We start from the raw sequence: 16,592 nt of genomic DNA, 5'->3' as shown, positions 1-16,592 counted from the left end.
AAGAGTAGGGCAATCTGTCTTTTCGGTTTGTGAAAATGCCCAAAGGGCCTAACAGTTGCATTTTATGTCTGTGAAAAGGCCGTTATGTTCTGGTTTTGTTATTTTGTTCGTATTCTGAAGACAGTGCACTAACAGTAGTTAAAAGGGATGAAAAGGTCTAAACAAGGTATGTGAATAAGGTGTTATTTTTGTCAATAGAAGGTATACGAAAGGGGTACCCTTTCCGTCAAAAATGGTATATAAAAGGGGTTGGATCTCGGGGCGGAGCCTACTCGTGTAAAACTATGTTGAGTACCCCCCGGGGAAGGGAGTCTCCTTTATGATAATGACGGAGAAATAGGGACCTTAACGATTTGACGACGGCGACGTCCATGTAAACGTCGTTGAAAAACAGACTTCGGATCATTTTAAACTTTTTCGCGATTATCCCAATTCGTCCTGTTACTTTAACGAAGGGAATTTTGGCTGGAGCTGAAGAGAGGGGAACGCGCTCAAGTTCGGACAGAGATGGTAGAATTTATCGCCTTGCCGTTCCCGTTCCCAAGTAAACTTAAAATTTGGTCATTTGACGTCGTAGTTGTGCAGTGAAGGCAAAGAAATGTTCAAAAAAGCGTGATGCACGTGCAGAGTTGTTGTTTTGCTCAGTAAGCCTATTGTATTTTGACGTTCCCGTTACCGTTGTCGTCGAGGTTTCGTAAGGTCCCTAATGCCTACATAACAACAACAAATGCCGTCTGACAATGGTAATTAGAGTATGGTCTCCTTTAGGAGTCGAATAAAGCATGACTCTCGATCAACAGATTGGGTCTTTTTTAGGGGTTAATTAATTTTTTCGACGCAATGAGTATAACCTTCACTTTAGTACGAGTGTCCCGGGGGTCGTAGTACGAAAATGCTTGCGTTTGCAGGCTGTTATTACAACGCCCCTATCCTCACCCACAGATGTTCATAGGGCGCTGTCGTGCTTTCCTGCTCCACGAAGGTTCGTGGGGAATGGGCGCGAAAGCCTGCGTAGTGATCGAGGTATTGCGCGAAAGAATTCCTCTTTTTTGCTCTCGTCCCAACTTTCTCGACGACCTGAAACGCTTGCTAAGCGGGCTGTGGGCGCGTTAACGTCTGCTTGGAGGCTATTTCGCCTTCGGCTCCATTTGGCGTGCGAGCAAGCTCTTTCTCTCTCTCGCGTGCCGCTCACCTTAACTTCTCACTATAAGCCACGGCCAAATGGAGCAGCTTTCTCGCAAGCTATATCGATCCGACAGAAGGAAATTGTAGAGGGTTTTCCAGATTAAGAGATAATGGATAAGAGTGACAAGCGAACAGACCGTTTCAATGTAATTATTTATTTCTCATTAATCACGATTTTTTTGCACATAATTCTGTTCCCCGCGTATTACAAATTGAGAAGAATCCAACATAACACGTCAGGATATGAAAATAAAGAACTATTGAATGCGGGAAAAACTTAACCAAACTTAAGCTCGAGCGAAAAAAAAAACCCGTTTTGCTCTCTCCACCCCAATCTCTCCCCCTTTTTTTCCCATTAATTTGCATGGGTTTTAAATTTTTTGCTCGGCGAGCGTGGCTCTGAGGAAAGAAGGACGAACGCTTGCGGTCTAAAGGGGACAGGCTCCTGGAACGGGTAAAGAACACTTTTAAGGAGTATCGTCCCCGGGGCGTAGAGAATGACGAGTTGGTCGCCGCTCGATTTAATTTCCCATTCTCTCTCTAGTCTGGTCTTTGTTCATCTTAGAGTAGAAACTTTTCGGGGGGGGGGGGGGTGCAGCCGCGAACCGATGCTGGGATCGTAACCTGTATAAAAGGTGAAAACAGCTAATCGGCTCCAGGTGAAAATTAAAAACGGTCTGCATTATGGGATTCAGAGAACCTGAGAGAAAGTGTTTGCAAGATCAGTTAAAAATCAGAAAATTTGGCAAACATTTGCGAAAACCTTAACTTTCTCGGTGAAAAGTCAAGGAAATGTATTTCCAGTTTCGTGAAGATTATAATTCAGAACTGATCTAGCCTCATCTGGAGAAGCATTTCTGTACAAGAACAATTTTACTGTATAACTTTATTTTTAAAGAAGACACTGATTGATACAAGAAGGAAACGCTCGTTACCGTAATGTAAAGGTATACTGAATACACATAATACGTATGTATTTCATCTTCTCCCGGCACCCTGGTAAGTATAATGACTTGGGAAATACTACTTCACAACATTAGAGAGATCTATCTCCAAATCGAGATTTAGAAAAGTGATGGACGTTTACTTTAAACATGGGATTAAAACAATATCTGCCATTTCTCAATTCCTTCCGGCTTTCTTTCGGTTTCTTGCATTATAACGCTCCTCCCCATTTCTTATTCTTGTACATTACATGTGTTTTACAGATTTTTTATTTCTCTTTCGCAGCGGTCAAGCTGCATGTAAGCATTCGGATCTCCAGACGGAGAGAGTTGTTTTTTTTCGGTATCCGTACTTGGTTCGCGGCTTTTCCTTTCAGAACCAATAAACTGCAAATAAAATAAAATATTAAATAAAAATGAATGAATAATAAACAAATTAACACCCTCTAACACTCAAGGTATCTCCATCATAGTTGATAGAATTAACATATATAACAAGTTGGCCAAAAGAGGATAAAGCTCTTTTAACCTCTCTTGCAAGTAGGCTGTGCTTCGGTAACGGTTGGTTGACAGGTAGCCATATTTTAAAATAACGCCGCAGGGGCACTAAAACTCAAAAAGCACGTCGCATTTGGGTCGAAATTGACATTGTTAGACCCCGGTTAGACCATGCGCAAAATTTGATATATTTTTTGATATATTTTTTTCAGGATGATTGGAGACTTGTTCAAATTCAACTCCAACCAGTCACGTGCTAGCTAAAGTGGTGTTTTGCATCTCTGCCATAGAGGGTCTTAGATAAAGAGGGAAAGTTGAATGCAAACGGAAGTGGATTGGTTGAGCCTCGCCCAATCGCCATTCTCCTAGACAAAGAACAATCTATGCCGCCTCTGCCGCCTCTACCGCCTCGTTATGATAAAGACACCATTTAAACAGAGTCTTTCAAAATGCCATTACTATTGAACTGTAATCAAATCATTGATAAAAAAAAATATCCACGCAGCACGAACTGAAGAAACCGCACAGTGGTTCTACAAAGATTTGCCACGGGGTGCTTAATACAGCATTCTTCAACTTACTGTACGTTGAGTCATTCGGGGTTTTGCTTTGATGTCTGCCTGATCGTCAGAGCGTCGATTTCGGACGGAACGCGACCACAGTTACTTTGAGAGCCTCATACAAGCTATTAGTTGTCATCAATTTGTGGAAGTTTTTCTATCATGAAGCATGTGCATTATAAAAAGCACTTTACATACTCATCTGATATGAATTGAAGACAGTTCAGAGCATTTCGAATTTGCACCTGTATGCGCCGAAAAACAAAACACATACGAAGTGCTTCACCCTATGCTCTAGAGTACTGCGCGTTTTTCAATTGTATAACCAGCGTTCGTTTGCTCTCGCGTGCAGGCTAGAAATTAAACATTTCGAAAGTACACTCATTTGAGGTATGGTCTCAGCTAGCGCTTTTATCACAAGCCCCCCACCAGTTAATCTCACCAAAAGATTTAACATAAAAAAACGCATGTTTATGTTTTCCTGCCATTGAAAACTGGGTGGTTTATAGAAGATATTGGTATGACAATTTAGTCTGACAATTTGGAACATTTTATAGCTCAGAACAATGTTAGTAAAACTAACAGAAGGAATAAGATCGGCAAGATTCTTTTCACCGAGTTAGTTAGCCTCTGTTGGTACTATGCTACCCGCAAACAATTTATGGCAGGGCTACGATATTGCGATTTGAGACCTAAAGGAAGAGAGGACAATATTAAACGATCAAGCGCAACAATTAACAAAAGTATTCTTCAGTTAGTTATGTGCTGTACTTTTTTCTTTGCTTTTTTTGCTTTTAATTTTGTTTTACATACGCTCTTACCACGTAAACGTCCCCGAGCAAAGTTTTCTAAATAACAAAACCGCATTAGTTAGTGACTTCAACTACCGCTCGATACTGCAAGTCGCAGTGAAGTTTTTTAAATTCCTGTTGAAACTTTCAGGCGTCTCCCAGGTTACAAAACTGATTCTTTTTTTTCTTTTCAAGGTAGACTCTTGGTAAACGAGGCTACGGTAATTCCTGACACCAAAAGAAATAAAATATCAGGAATATAACTTTTGTAAGAACGTGGTTTTGAAATTAAGATTAACGTCTATTTGTAAGTAATTAAAAATTAATCTTATCAACGTTTGCAAATTCGGAGTCATGCTGTCACTAGCACTTTTCTTTTACATAAAAGGGTTCAAAGTTAACAGTGGCGCAATGCCAGCCTGCAACCACAGATTATAATAACAATTACAAGCAAAAAAATACATATATATGAAGGAAAAATAAAGAAAAAATCATTACGAAGGAAATTGACTAGGACTGGAAAAGAAATATTTCAATCCAAAGGCTTGAAATGAAACATAAAAAAGTCAAAAATATAAATTATGAACTGTTTTTGATAAGCCTCGAGAGAAAATCAGCGAAGAGCAGCCGATACGAGGCTGGAGATACACTCAAAATGTTTGAACCCTTCATTATGAAACGGCCGAATTTTTGTGGAGAGAAAGTTTAACATGATTGTTCTAATCAATCAATTAGTTTTCAAAACCTATACTTACCTTTGTCCTCTAAAGCCCAGAATTTAAGAAATTTCGCTGTGCAGTTCAATGCAATCTTCTACTTCCTTCCAGTCCAATCTAAATTACTTTATACACAGTGTTGTCCGACTGATCCAGACGATCGGGAGAGGGGCGTGATTGAAAGCGGTGGGTAATTCATCTTATGGAACCTCTCTGTCTTCGGAGACTGCGAATTTATAACTCCTTTGTTTACGGATTATTATAAGAATTAGTTGAGTTTTTGTTTATGATCTCAGGCTACGTGCATGGCGTGGGAAATATGTAACTGGTTATTGTTTTGTTTCACAATACTCAGTAGAATAAAGCAGAAAGTTGTGAATGCAACCTGCAAAAAGTTATTTGAGTTGGAAACTCAAAACTCCGCTTCAGGTCAATGGTTTTCTGTATGCTCTACGACTTCTATTTTTTAATATATACTAAAAAATGAAATACAGTCGTATTTTGTTAATTTAATTCCCACAAGGCGCAAACATGGCAGATGATTGGTAGATGGAATTTTCGGAAGTGGGCTGGGTCCCTGGTTAGTACGGTTGAAGTCTGCCAGAAAATACTCGAGATAACAAGGCTGAGAAATCTGTTGATTACTCTCAGTCGAAATATCCTAGAATTACTTGCCTTTGATACATGGACCCATGCGTTGACTGTCAGAGACAAAAGGTATTACAGTCAGCTTGAATCCTTGTTTAAATAAAAAACTTTGAAGGGAGTATTTTGAATTCCCGCTAACATTCCTTCTCCGTGGCAGAGCGTTAATTTCGGCATGTTGATTGACGGGTGCATAATCAATGACATGCGATTGGCTGGACAACACTCACTTTGTTCCGCTCGCGTCTAGAGACTGTAATTCTGCGTTCATTTTTACATACTTTTGACATTTTTCAGCAAAGTATACGTACTCCAACTGCTCACTACCGGCGCAGATTTGCCAATGGTTTGTCCTCAATAACATTTAAAGGGGTCAAGACATCACGGTTTCGAGAACAGCCGGCGAAAGCGTCGCTCTGGTAGGATAAACAACATGCGAGGCTTTAACGAGATCGTTGATTTTCTTCTGTGCTTTTGTTTGTTACACAGAGCAGCTTATGGACAGAGTGGCTTTGTGACCGTTCAGCTAGAAGAAAACAGAAAAGGCGGCCATCAAGTTTACTCACTCCAGTTGCCTGCGAGTAATGAAGTCTATTCGTTTTTTCCCGGTCAAGATGACGAATCGAGGGCCGCTTTAACCCTGTTTCAAATTTCTGAGCGCGGGGTCATAACGACCACAAAGCCGATCATCTACGAGATTGGCAAGAAGAACTATTATGATTTAGTTGCCATAAAGCGCAGTCGAGGCGATGCAGAAGGAGGGGTTCCTACAAGTCTTCGAATCACTATCACGGATACAAATAATTTCAGACCCACTTTTCCTAAAAATTTGTATCATGGAAGAGTGAAAGAAGAAGCTCCTTTGAACACTGTTGTGATGGGACTTGAAAACTGTTTTGCTGAAGACAGAGACTCTGTAGGTTCACTTAGTTACTCCATTAGTAGTGGCAATGAGAAGGGGTACTTCAGAGCTGAAGCGAAAACTGTAAACAAACGCGCTTTTCTGGTTTTGAAAACCACTAGTGTACCAGTCGATATCGATAAGCTTACCACACCCGAAATTAACCTTACCATTCAAGCGACCGACGGTGTTTGGTCCGGAGCAACCAAAGTCAGTATTACAGTCATCGATGTGAACAACCACGCTCCAGTTTTCGCGGAAAGTAGCTATGCGGCCAGTGTTAACGAGGACAGGGTTCTTTTGTCTTCGGTCTTGCGAGTCCGTGCCACTGACAACGATCACGGCACAAATGGAGGCATTTATTACTCCCTTAAAAATTCTCCGTATTTTGCTGTGGATGCTATCACTGGAGTTATCAAAGTTGTTAGGCAACTGCCAAATCAGGCACAGATCCCCGCATTTACTGTTGTAGCTCAGGACAGAGGGTTCCCAAGCAAGTCTGCTGAAGTGCCAGTGAACATACAAATCAATCTGGTTGATGGCTTCCCTCCTGCTGATAATCCCAATCCTGGAATTAACACACCACCTGTATTCCCAGAAAAAGCCTATTCTGCAAATGTGCGTGAGGATTTTCCCATTGGTGCGGCTGTTCTTGTGGTCCATGCTATTGACCGCGATCCCCCAAGTGCAAACCGGCGGATAACATACAGTTTGAGTGGCGATAGCACCAATGCTTTTGAAATTGACACAAACAATGGTGTGGTAAAATTAAAAGCACTTCTGGACTATGATAAGTTGAGACAATATAACCTCAATGTTCGTGCAACAGACCAGGGAGTATCTCCTCAAAGTAGTACAGCTCCTTTGACCATAACAGTTCAGGAGGTGGATAAAAATCGCCACCCTCCCATATTTCAACCTTCAACTGATCAGCAGCGCTCAGTTTCCATCCAAGAGAATGTGAATCGTCGTACGCAAGTGGGATCTCTTATTACTGCTGTAGATGCAGATGGTAACCAAATTCCAGATGGTCAAGTAGTATATGCCATCTCGTCAGGGTCAGGCTTGCCTTATTTTGGTATTAATAAGGATACTGGTCGGTTAGAGACAGCTGCGTTACTTGACCGTGAAAAGCAAGCGCAGTACGACTTGCTGATTGAGGCCCGGGACAAGGCTCTTTATCCACTCTATTCCCACTTGTACCTGATGATTGACATTTCTGCTGCAGAAGACAACAACCCAACTTTCTCGCAGCCAGTGTACTCTGCAAAAGTGCCAGAAAAAGCACCCATAGGTACTTTTGTGACCCGCGTGCATGCCTTTGATAAAGATGGTGCCACAGTGAGTTATACACAGAAAAATCCAACCAATGTTTTCCAAATTCATTCAGAGACTGGAGTTATTACTACAACTAAAGTACTTGATTCAGCCGTCGATCAGACTTTGTATACACTTTTTGTCGAAGCGACTGCTGGGGGTAAACCGTCTGAAGGTCAAGTCAACATAACTGTTGTGAGCAAACAAGACTCGCCACCTAAGTTTCAAAATACTCCATACACAGTCACTGTTCCTGAAAATCTAGGTCAGATTCAAAACCTGTTGTGTATAGCTGCACGAGATGTTCATGGAAGAGACGTGACTTACTCCGTTTCTAGCAATGCTGGTGGAAGGTTCGAGGTTGATCCTAAATCTGGTAAGATCACACTGTCAGTTTTTGTGTAAAGGGGCTATGTCACAACGATATTGCTGTCTTAGGTGCTGAAGTAATATTATTTAGTGGTTTCACCTATACACAGGGTTAAGAAGACAAATATTATTTCATCAGGGAATGCTAACCATATTAATTTTCTCGATGATTTATGCAGGCAAAACATTAAAACTTGAAGAAGTTGGCTCAACGTTTTCAAGTTTCGATCCACGTCCATCCTTGCCATCTGTTGAAACAGACGACAGGAAACAGTTTCATTGACAAAATATAGTCTTGAATAAGAAAACTGGACCGTAATTTTTGGAATTCAATGAGTGAACTTTTAAAAAGATAGCAAATAGCATGACATATCCGCCTTTAATTAAAGCAAAATTGTAGGTAAATTATTTCATGCTGTGTATCTAAATAAATTATTTCACAGTGTAAGACCGCTTGAAGCTAATTTGAAACAACCCTCAATTATTTAAGTGTTATAGTATTTAGGAGATTAGCACTTATAAAAGACACTGCTTATGTCTCCTACTTAAGGAAAGTACTTCATCTGTAAGTGGTCATAAACCAGCCACCTGAAGGCCATCTAGCCATTTGCAGGGCAAAAGTAATACCCTCTTCCACAGTCATATTTTATAATCAAGACCATGAAAGGCAGATAAGCCCTTCTCCAGTATTGATCCACAATGATCCATGACTTTATTTACCTTCATTCTAGACAATATTTTTAATAATTTACAGTAAAATATTTCTGAAGTACTTGTCCACAGCATTATGTTGTATTATATTTGTTAAACTGGGTCACAGATAGGCTCAACAATATGTATATTCTCCAATTAAAAATTTCTAAGGTGTTTGTCTGTAGCATTATGTTGTGTTATTATGACTGGGTCGTAGATAGGCTCAATGATATTTTATAATCTCTAGTTTAATATTTCTTAGGAGTTTGTCCGTAGCATTATGTTGTGTTATTATAACTGGGTCACAGAAAGGCTCAACAACATTTTGTGGTCTCTATAGTTAAATTTTTCTGAGGCGTTTGTCCATGGTCTAAATTTCAAAATGTGTGGTTTCATAAATGTATATTGAGGAAGAAGAATGTGCTCATTGGTAATTTCTCATTGTTTTTGCCCTTGTCTATGTTGCTGTTGCATTATTATTTCAACCCATCTTTGTTTCATTTGTCGTCATTTAATCTTTCGTATGTCGCTGTTTCAAGGCCCTTTTGCAGGCCAGAATTTTACCGTAACAGAGCTTCATTTCTGGGCAAGAATAGTTTGGTTGAAATTTGGCCTTATCCTGGCTTAAACAGTTTACCCTTTAAGTCCCAATAGTGTCTAATGTCATTTTTCTCCTAATGATATCCATACAATGTCAAGAGATTAGGTTATGAGAATTAATGAAATGATCACCAAAGGAAAAATGCCTTGATCTTTTATGAAAATATCTCAACTTATTCTAAGGAAATGTATAGAGATCAGTTTGGAGAATTTGTATGTGGATATTGGGGCTTCAAGGGTTAACCATCTTTAAAAGGGGCTGCAGTTTATCCTTGAGATTTTATGGTTCATTGTGTGGCCTTTTTATGAACTTTATATTTTGTTTTTCTATAGGACGTTTCAGTGCCACAGCCTCGTTTGACTATGAGAGTGCAAGTGAGTATAGGGTTGACGTGGAAGCATCAAGTGGAACTCCGAAACAGTCAGACTCTTCTACTGTTACAGTAAGGGTCACAGGTGAAAAAGATCCACCAAAATTTAGCAAGAAGAAATTTACGTTCACAATATCTGAAGCAACACCAACTGGCACATCCATTGGGGCAAGTGATGGTATGATCATAACTGACGAAGACACGCAGTGGAATCAATTTGCTTGCACCATTGAGAATATCCGTGACATAGAAGTTGTGAATCATTTCAAAGTGACCCTAGTTCAAGTTGGAAACGCCGGAGAATGCAAACTTGTGACACAGAGTAGTTTTGATCACTTCAAGACCCCCAGTTTTAAATTTGAAGTGCGAGCTACAGATGATAAAAATCTAAACATGTATGCTTCAGCTGAGGTAGAGGTCATTATACAGGATACCAATAATTATGCTCCTAAATTTACACAATCGTCGTATCGGGCTTCTGTGAGAGAAGACTTTGCCGTCCAGGGCTCAATATTGAAAGTGAGTGCAATTGACAGGGACTCTGGAACATTTGGAGAGATTGTATATGAGTTACTTGATAGTAATGACAGGAACAGGTAAGTGCAAAGTTTTATGTAAACTCAAGATTTATTTTGTGCATTTTGATACCTGCCAAATCACAGGCATTTTGCAGATTTTCTTAGCTTGTTTACAGTGTTGTTTGCTACTGTCATTTTTGTTGTTGTTGTTTTGTGGTTAGGGATTTGTGAACTAGTGGCTGTAGAGGGAAATTTGTGAATTTTCTAACCCCCGCCTTCCCTCCCTACCCAGAATTCTCTGTCAAGCACAAGTGACATTTATTTGAAATCAGCGCCCGCCTAATGCTGGTTTCGGTACCAGTTAGCAATTTACATTTCATTATTAGTCATCTTGAAAAGTTTCCTGGATCTAGCATCATGTAAAGCTCCAAGATGGGATAAAGTTAACATGATTTGCAGAGTCTGCATCGTCCAATATTGTATTTTATTATATAGACACGAGTGTTTTTCTGGAAAATATACCACTCATAAAATTCATAAAAACTACATCCGGGACCCGAGTGGTTTATTTTCCATAATCTCACATGTGAGTTTATCGATGATGTAATTTTGGTAATTTTCCTCTATTAATTTAGCGATGTCATTTTGTCTATATAATAAAAAGAACATTACACAGCGGCTTGAAGATATGAATTTTATTTTCTCGTGGCAAAAACAATATTTTACTGACTCAGTGCGCCCGTTCGTAAAATACTGTTTTGCCACTCGAAAATAAAATTCATATTTTCGCGCCACCGTGTAATATCCTCGATATATTTTCGTTTTATTTGGCTAAATGGATCAATCACCCTTTACCGGGCTGAGACAAAAAGGGTACGATATTGTTAACTTTTCTAACGTGACCACAAAGTCTTTGGCCTTGGGAACATACTTTTAGGAGGCAAATTAATTAGGGGAGAGCAAAATTGCAGGTCAACTTTGACCCAGGCCTGGACAGTGTGACTATGCATTTGGGAACTTGAGTAAGATGAGTGTAAGAGAAAAGCCCAGAGGTGTTTATCTGTCAGTACATGTAGGCTGAGTTTTTCTGAGTTATTTAATGCAGGGCCTTAGCATGGGGAGGGACCGGGGGGGCCTGTGCCCCCCATTCTTTTGCCCCAAAAAGTCAAAAAACACATACATAAAAGTTGAAAGTAAAAAGTTATCTCTGAGAGCATTGAAACAATGATGTCTCTGCAGCTAGGTGAAACATTTTCTGGTTCTAAGATACAGAGACCAGTCCAATGTGTCATCTGGACCCCAAACCCTCTGCTTCTCAAATACAATGAGCTACCTAAAATTTTTGTGCTCCCCTAGTTTCTAAAGGCTTGCTACGACCCTGTGATGATATTTTGCTTGTGTTAAACATGAGGAGATTATGTATGGTTGTGGATAGTTTTATCAGTGCTGCGAAAGTGTGTGATTGTGTGATTTCCACATGGTGTTGACAGGCAGAACTCAGGTACATGTATGTGGCTGTGTGGTTGAGCTGTTGTGCCAAAATATTCTATGTCAGCCATAAAAATGTTTTGTCAGCGTTTAACTTAGCTGATTGTGCCTTGGAAAACCAATTCTTGACTCAGGAAAATTGGATAAAGGTGTAGTTTCAGCAGGCTCTTGGTTTGGAACCATAGGTTCTGGCAGATAAGAAGGTTATTTTACATTGTTGTCTATACAATGCGAAATCCTGTCATTTATCGGACCGCAAAAATAGTAGAGTAAGTTGTTGTGTAAGCCTCAACCAGGCACTTTTTGGCTGCATTTCACTCAACTTAAAAATTTCTAGACTGAAATGACAAATTTCCCTGAAGTTTAATTCGTTGGGACCACACTCAGGTTTATAAAGAGAAAGAAAAATTTATCGTTACTTGCTTGTGTCCTCCAAAAAAAGTGAAATGATGCATTATCACGTCGCAGTCGTCAGTGACGGTAAAGAAATGTACAAATGAGTGTGATGAAAGTACAAAGTTGTTGTTTTGTGAATAAACCTTTGACATTCTCTTTGCTGTCACTGTTGCTAAGGCTCCCTAATGTGACCGGCAAGACCAATAATCTACTGAACATTGTTGGTCGTCCAGTTGATATTTCCTTGACCTGAAACTGGTTCCTCCGTCAAGTTAAAATCAAAAGCTAATTACATCTACATGTACGTTAAGTGACGAGGAACATATTAATTTTCTTTTTGACAGATTCAGTTTGGATTCAACCACTGGTGTGTTGAGTAGTGCCACTTCCATGTCAGCCCAGACATATAGACTCAAAGTTCTTGCCTCAGACAGAGGTAATTTTATTCATAATATTTTTTACGTTAGGCCCAGACGTCAAATTTCACGTGCCAAGTCTAATTCAAGGATTTTAATGCATGTTAGATGTGATGTCCAAATCAATTAAATTGGACAGTTTCAATTAATTAAATACAACTTTGCTGAATCTGTGACTGAAACGGTGGAAGATTCGACTTAGGTTTGACATTTGATTCAGATGTTGCATTTCACATGTGCCGAGTGTAATGCATTAATTATCAATATTGGATAACAAGTTGTTTTAGAAACTGCAATTATTTACAACAAGTGGAGAACTTAAATTTGCCACCATTATATCGGACATCTTAATCAACTGCCGTATTTAATTATTTTTGTTGACTATAAACTGGGCACATCTGAAATTCAACTTTGGAACTGGGACATATTTTGTAGAATAACTGCAATGATGCATTACAATGGTGCTATAAAATATTACAATGTATTTACATTGGTGCTGTAAAATATTATATTTAACTCTCTAAATATCATTATTGGTAGTGTGTAATGCTTTGTATTTTTCTTTTGGTTTAAATGCCATAATAAGACCTCTTAGTTTTACTTGTGAAATATTTATTGATTCATGAATAGTATTGTTATCAAATGTTTATATAATATCAATGTTTTAGCAGGCTATACAGGTGCTAGCCTGCATCACAGAGGTCCATCTGCGAAACAGCGCCAAAATCGTTTTTCTGGGCTCCCACCTCTGTTGGTTGAAGGGAAATGCAAAATGTATGAATTTCCCACAATTATTGAGTCTGTTGGAGGCCCAGAACAAGTATTTTGATGCGGCTTCGCTTACGTTACTAACCGGGGTTAAATTCCATCTGCAACACTGTTTATAAGCTGTAAGTAACAGGTCTTGAAAAAAACTTGACATAAAGCTTGTCCTTTGGGCAAGCAGCTATCACATTTTCCTTGCCTAGCACCACTTCTTGCTTGTTCTAGTTAATGATTTTGTTAGAGGATGAATTGCCGGGACCCTTGCCCATTGGGCAGGAGGAGAGCTTTAAAAGTTACGCACAAGGAAATTAAGAAGGATTACCAATAAATTATTAGAAGAATTTAGTACAACTGTACATGCACATGTTAAAAAGTTAGGAATCCAGCACATAGAATCAGCATTATTAGAAGAAGTCTATTGTTACTCATACAAACTAGAAAATGAAACGGGTAGGTGAGCCTCATGGCACAGCACAAATCTAGGCGGGTGCTTATGTCTCATGGGTATTTGTAGACTTGCCACAAGTCAACTGCGTGAGCGCCTTGCTCACGCAGGGGAGGCTTACTGAATGTCTTTGAAGGCTCACTGAAGGCTTCTTACGGACCATGCTAAGTTGTCAGTTCGCTTGATTTTAGAGTTGCTGTTGTTGTTGTTGCTGAAATCCTTGTCAGCACAAAGCTATTAGAGAAAGCTGTTTGACTTGAATTATTGGGAAAACTGTTCCAGAAGCAACAAAAACATGATGAAAAAGTTCCTTTGAATAAGGGAGCAATCGACGCAACGATCAAGAAATTGTGACCACTATTTTACCCTTCTACCACTACCCTTTGATTCCTTCAAATTTCTTTGAAGCCGAGTTTCTTTAGACTGGCCGACATTAATCGCTTTGTGTACATTCATTCCCTACACTTCCTACACTTCAAAGCCAAGCAAGTGCCAAGCTAAGGATTTGCCTGGATCAAGTTTCTCGAGAACTAACATCACAAGATAAAGCGTTTGCTGATTGGATTTCCCTAACGACAAACCCCCGTCACACTACTGTCCAGAAAACTTGCTGGTCAAAAATATCGTACTGCAGGCAAGGAAAGTGCATTTCCTGACTGACCACCAAACCAGCAGAAACCAGAAACAGGCTTTGAGAAAGTCTAGGGCATTAATTATTGTATGTGTTTAAATAAGGGCTAGGAGACAAAGGAAATTGAGAATCAACCAAGGCTAAAGAATTTTAACCTGGATTTAATTTTGACTTGTAATGTATGCACCAGAAACAATATTATTAAAGATACATTAATTTTGTATTATTTTTGTCTTTGTTTGATAAGTATAATGCTTAACATTGTGGCTTTTGTTTTTCTTGACTTAATGTACATCTCAAGGACAAAATCAACTCAAAAGTCCAGAGGTTTTGGTTGAAGTATCTGTCTATGGATCTGGGACTACGCCTGTAACATTTGACCCGTTGCCTGGAAGCTATACCATAGCAGAAAATTCAAATGTCAACACCCCAGTATTTACTGCAAATGCCAAGGGACAAAGTTCAATTACATACGAAATTGTTGGCGGAAATGATGATAATGCTTTTAAAATCAATGCTAACAATGGGCAGGTGTCTGTAAAAACTAAAGAATCTCTTGATCGTGAAGTAAAAGCAAGTTACAACTTGGTCATTCGAGCTAAAGACCCAGGTGGTCTAGCAGCTGATGCAAGTGCCATTATCAGTCTAAGTGACTTAAATGATGAATCTCCCAGGATCACTTTCATGGAGGAACAGCCTAAAAACATTGCAATCGAAGACTTCTCTCCGGCAGGTGCATTTGTGATACAGGTATGAAAGTTAAATCGTGGTGTTCACGTAACTAAAATTTTTGATCTTTTAGGAACCAAGTGATTTTCCTTGAATTGTGCAATCAGCTACCATTTGAGGTCAATGTTATTGTGCAAAATTGCCGCATCGCTTAATTTTAGGAGCCCTGTAGAACTAAAATAATTTACTCTAACCCGAGTGACTGGAAACAAAAGTAAAATGATTTTCAAGTGAACACCTTGCAGGGTTCTCACTAAGTGCCGGCATCTGGCTAAAAAACCGGCTACATGGAGGTTTGAGCTGTCTACTTTTTGGGGAAACAGGGTAAAGTGAGAGAGTGAAAACCTGAAATTGCCTTCAGCACTCAGTTGCCAAGTCGCCTACATTTACATCATAGCTGTCTTTTGTATAGAACTTAATGAAAACCCTGACCTTGTCAAAGGGAAAAGAATAATTTAAAGTATAAATTAATAGTTTTGATAAGGTGGTTGTTTGTCTCTGGGTCAAATTAATTTTGGAGATGTTGGTGTTTAAGGAGAAGGGATAAAAAACAGAGCTTATTGGAGCGAAGGCAACAACTAATGCATATTAAACTTGGTTTTGCCTCTGGTAGTTGAACCCGTGGTCATATTGGTGAGGGGTAAGTACTCTCAGTTGCACCATCAATGTCCGCCAAGGCGGACATTGATGGTGCACAGTGCTGATGGTGCTATAGGTGTTAATCAAACTCAAGTTACAGTTTTGTTTGCTCTGTAAGGAACCAGTCATTATTTATCACCTGGGAGGGGAGGTGGGGGGTGGGAAGATTTTTGAGGGATCACTTAATTTTTAGGAGAACAGAATGGGGGGAATTTGTAAAGGAGAACCCAAAATAGGAAAATAAAAGGTGCCCTCTGAGCTATGGCAGGGATGTTTCTCTCCCTTGCTCTGAGAGGTAAAGCAACAATAGACATATTTATCAAAATAATTTTTTAATTGTGCTTACTGTAAATATGACAACTTATTGTTAATACTAATACTTGCTTATTTGATTCACGTTTGTGTCAGGTGTTTGCCAGTGATCGTGATATAAATCAAGCTGGTAAAGTGACATACAGCATAACCACAGCGAACACACCATTCCAGATAGATTCAAATACAGGAGTAATAACAACAACAAGAGAAATAAGGTAAATCGTATGTTACTGTCAAACATAGGAAATTGCGATCACCTCAGTGAATTATTTCAGGAATGTTGATTGTGTATTGACCAATAACAGTAGAGATCTGTACATGCAGATCATAATACTACTAGTCTGCGGAGCTGGTGGAATTGGTTTGCACGTTGGAAAAGCTTTGCTGGGAGCCTGAGCTTACTGCAAAAGTCACAACTGTATAAGTTGCTACTTAAAGTGCGAGGATCAGCTCTACATTTATTTCTTCATTCCGCAGTTCAAATGTATGAAATTCTTATGTTCATTATTTCATCTCCATGTTCCTGGCCTTATCATGAACCAATTTAATGCCCAGCTCCTGGTTGGCTTCCAAGCTCAATCCACCGTACCTAAAAAGATGGCGACTGGTACATTTACCCACAGTTCTTAGCGCATGAAAACCATAAAATTGCTCATAAAA

At 39.4% G+C, this 16,592-nt stretch overlaps 1 protein-coding gene across 1 annotated transcript in view; it reads left to right on the top strand.

The window, feature by feature from the left end:
- The first annotated feature begins 5,582 nt into the window (after positions 1–5,582).
- LOC140927483 (protocadherin-like protein) overlaps positions 5,583–16,592 on the top strand; it is a 36,357-nt gene continuing 25,347 nt past the window's right edge. The window contains exons 1-5 of the mRNA XM_073377144.1: positions 5,583–7,933; positions 9,553–10,186; positions 12,337–12,428; positions 14,551–14,999; positions 16,026–16,147. Of these exons, the coding sequence (XP_073233245.1) occupies positions 5,773–7,933; positions 9,553–10,186; positions 12,337–12,428; positions 14,551–14,999; positions 16,026–16,147 (3,458 nt within the window). The 5' untranslated portion in view covers positions 5,583–5,772. The remainder of the gene's footprint in view (positions 7,934–9,552; positions 10,187–12,336; positions 12,429–14,550; positions 15,000–16,025; positions 16,148–16,592) is intronic.

The sequence above is a fragment of the Porites lutea genome, chromosome 2 (assembly GCF_958299795.1).
Source record: "Porites lutea chromosome 2, jaPorLute2.1, whole genome shotgun sequence".
In the NCBI taxonomy this organism is placed as follows: Eukaryota; Metazoa; Cnidaria; class Anthozoa; order Scleractinia; family Poritidae; genus Porites; species Porites lutea.
Note: the sequence above shows the minus strand (reverse complement) of the source record. Positions and strands in the feature narration are given on the sequence as shown.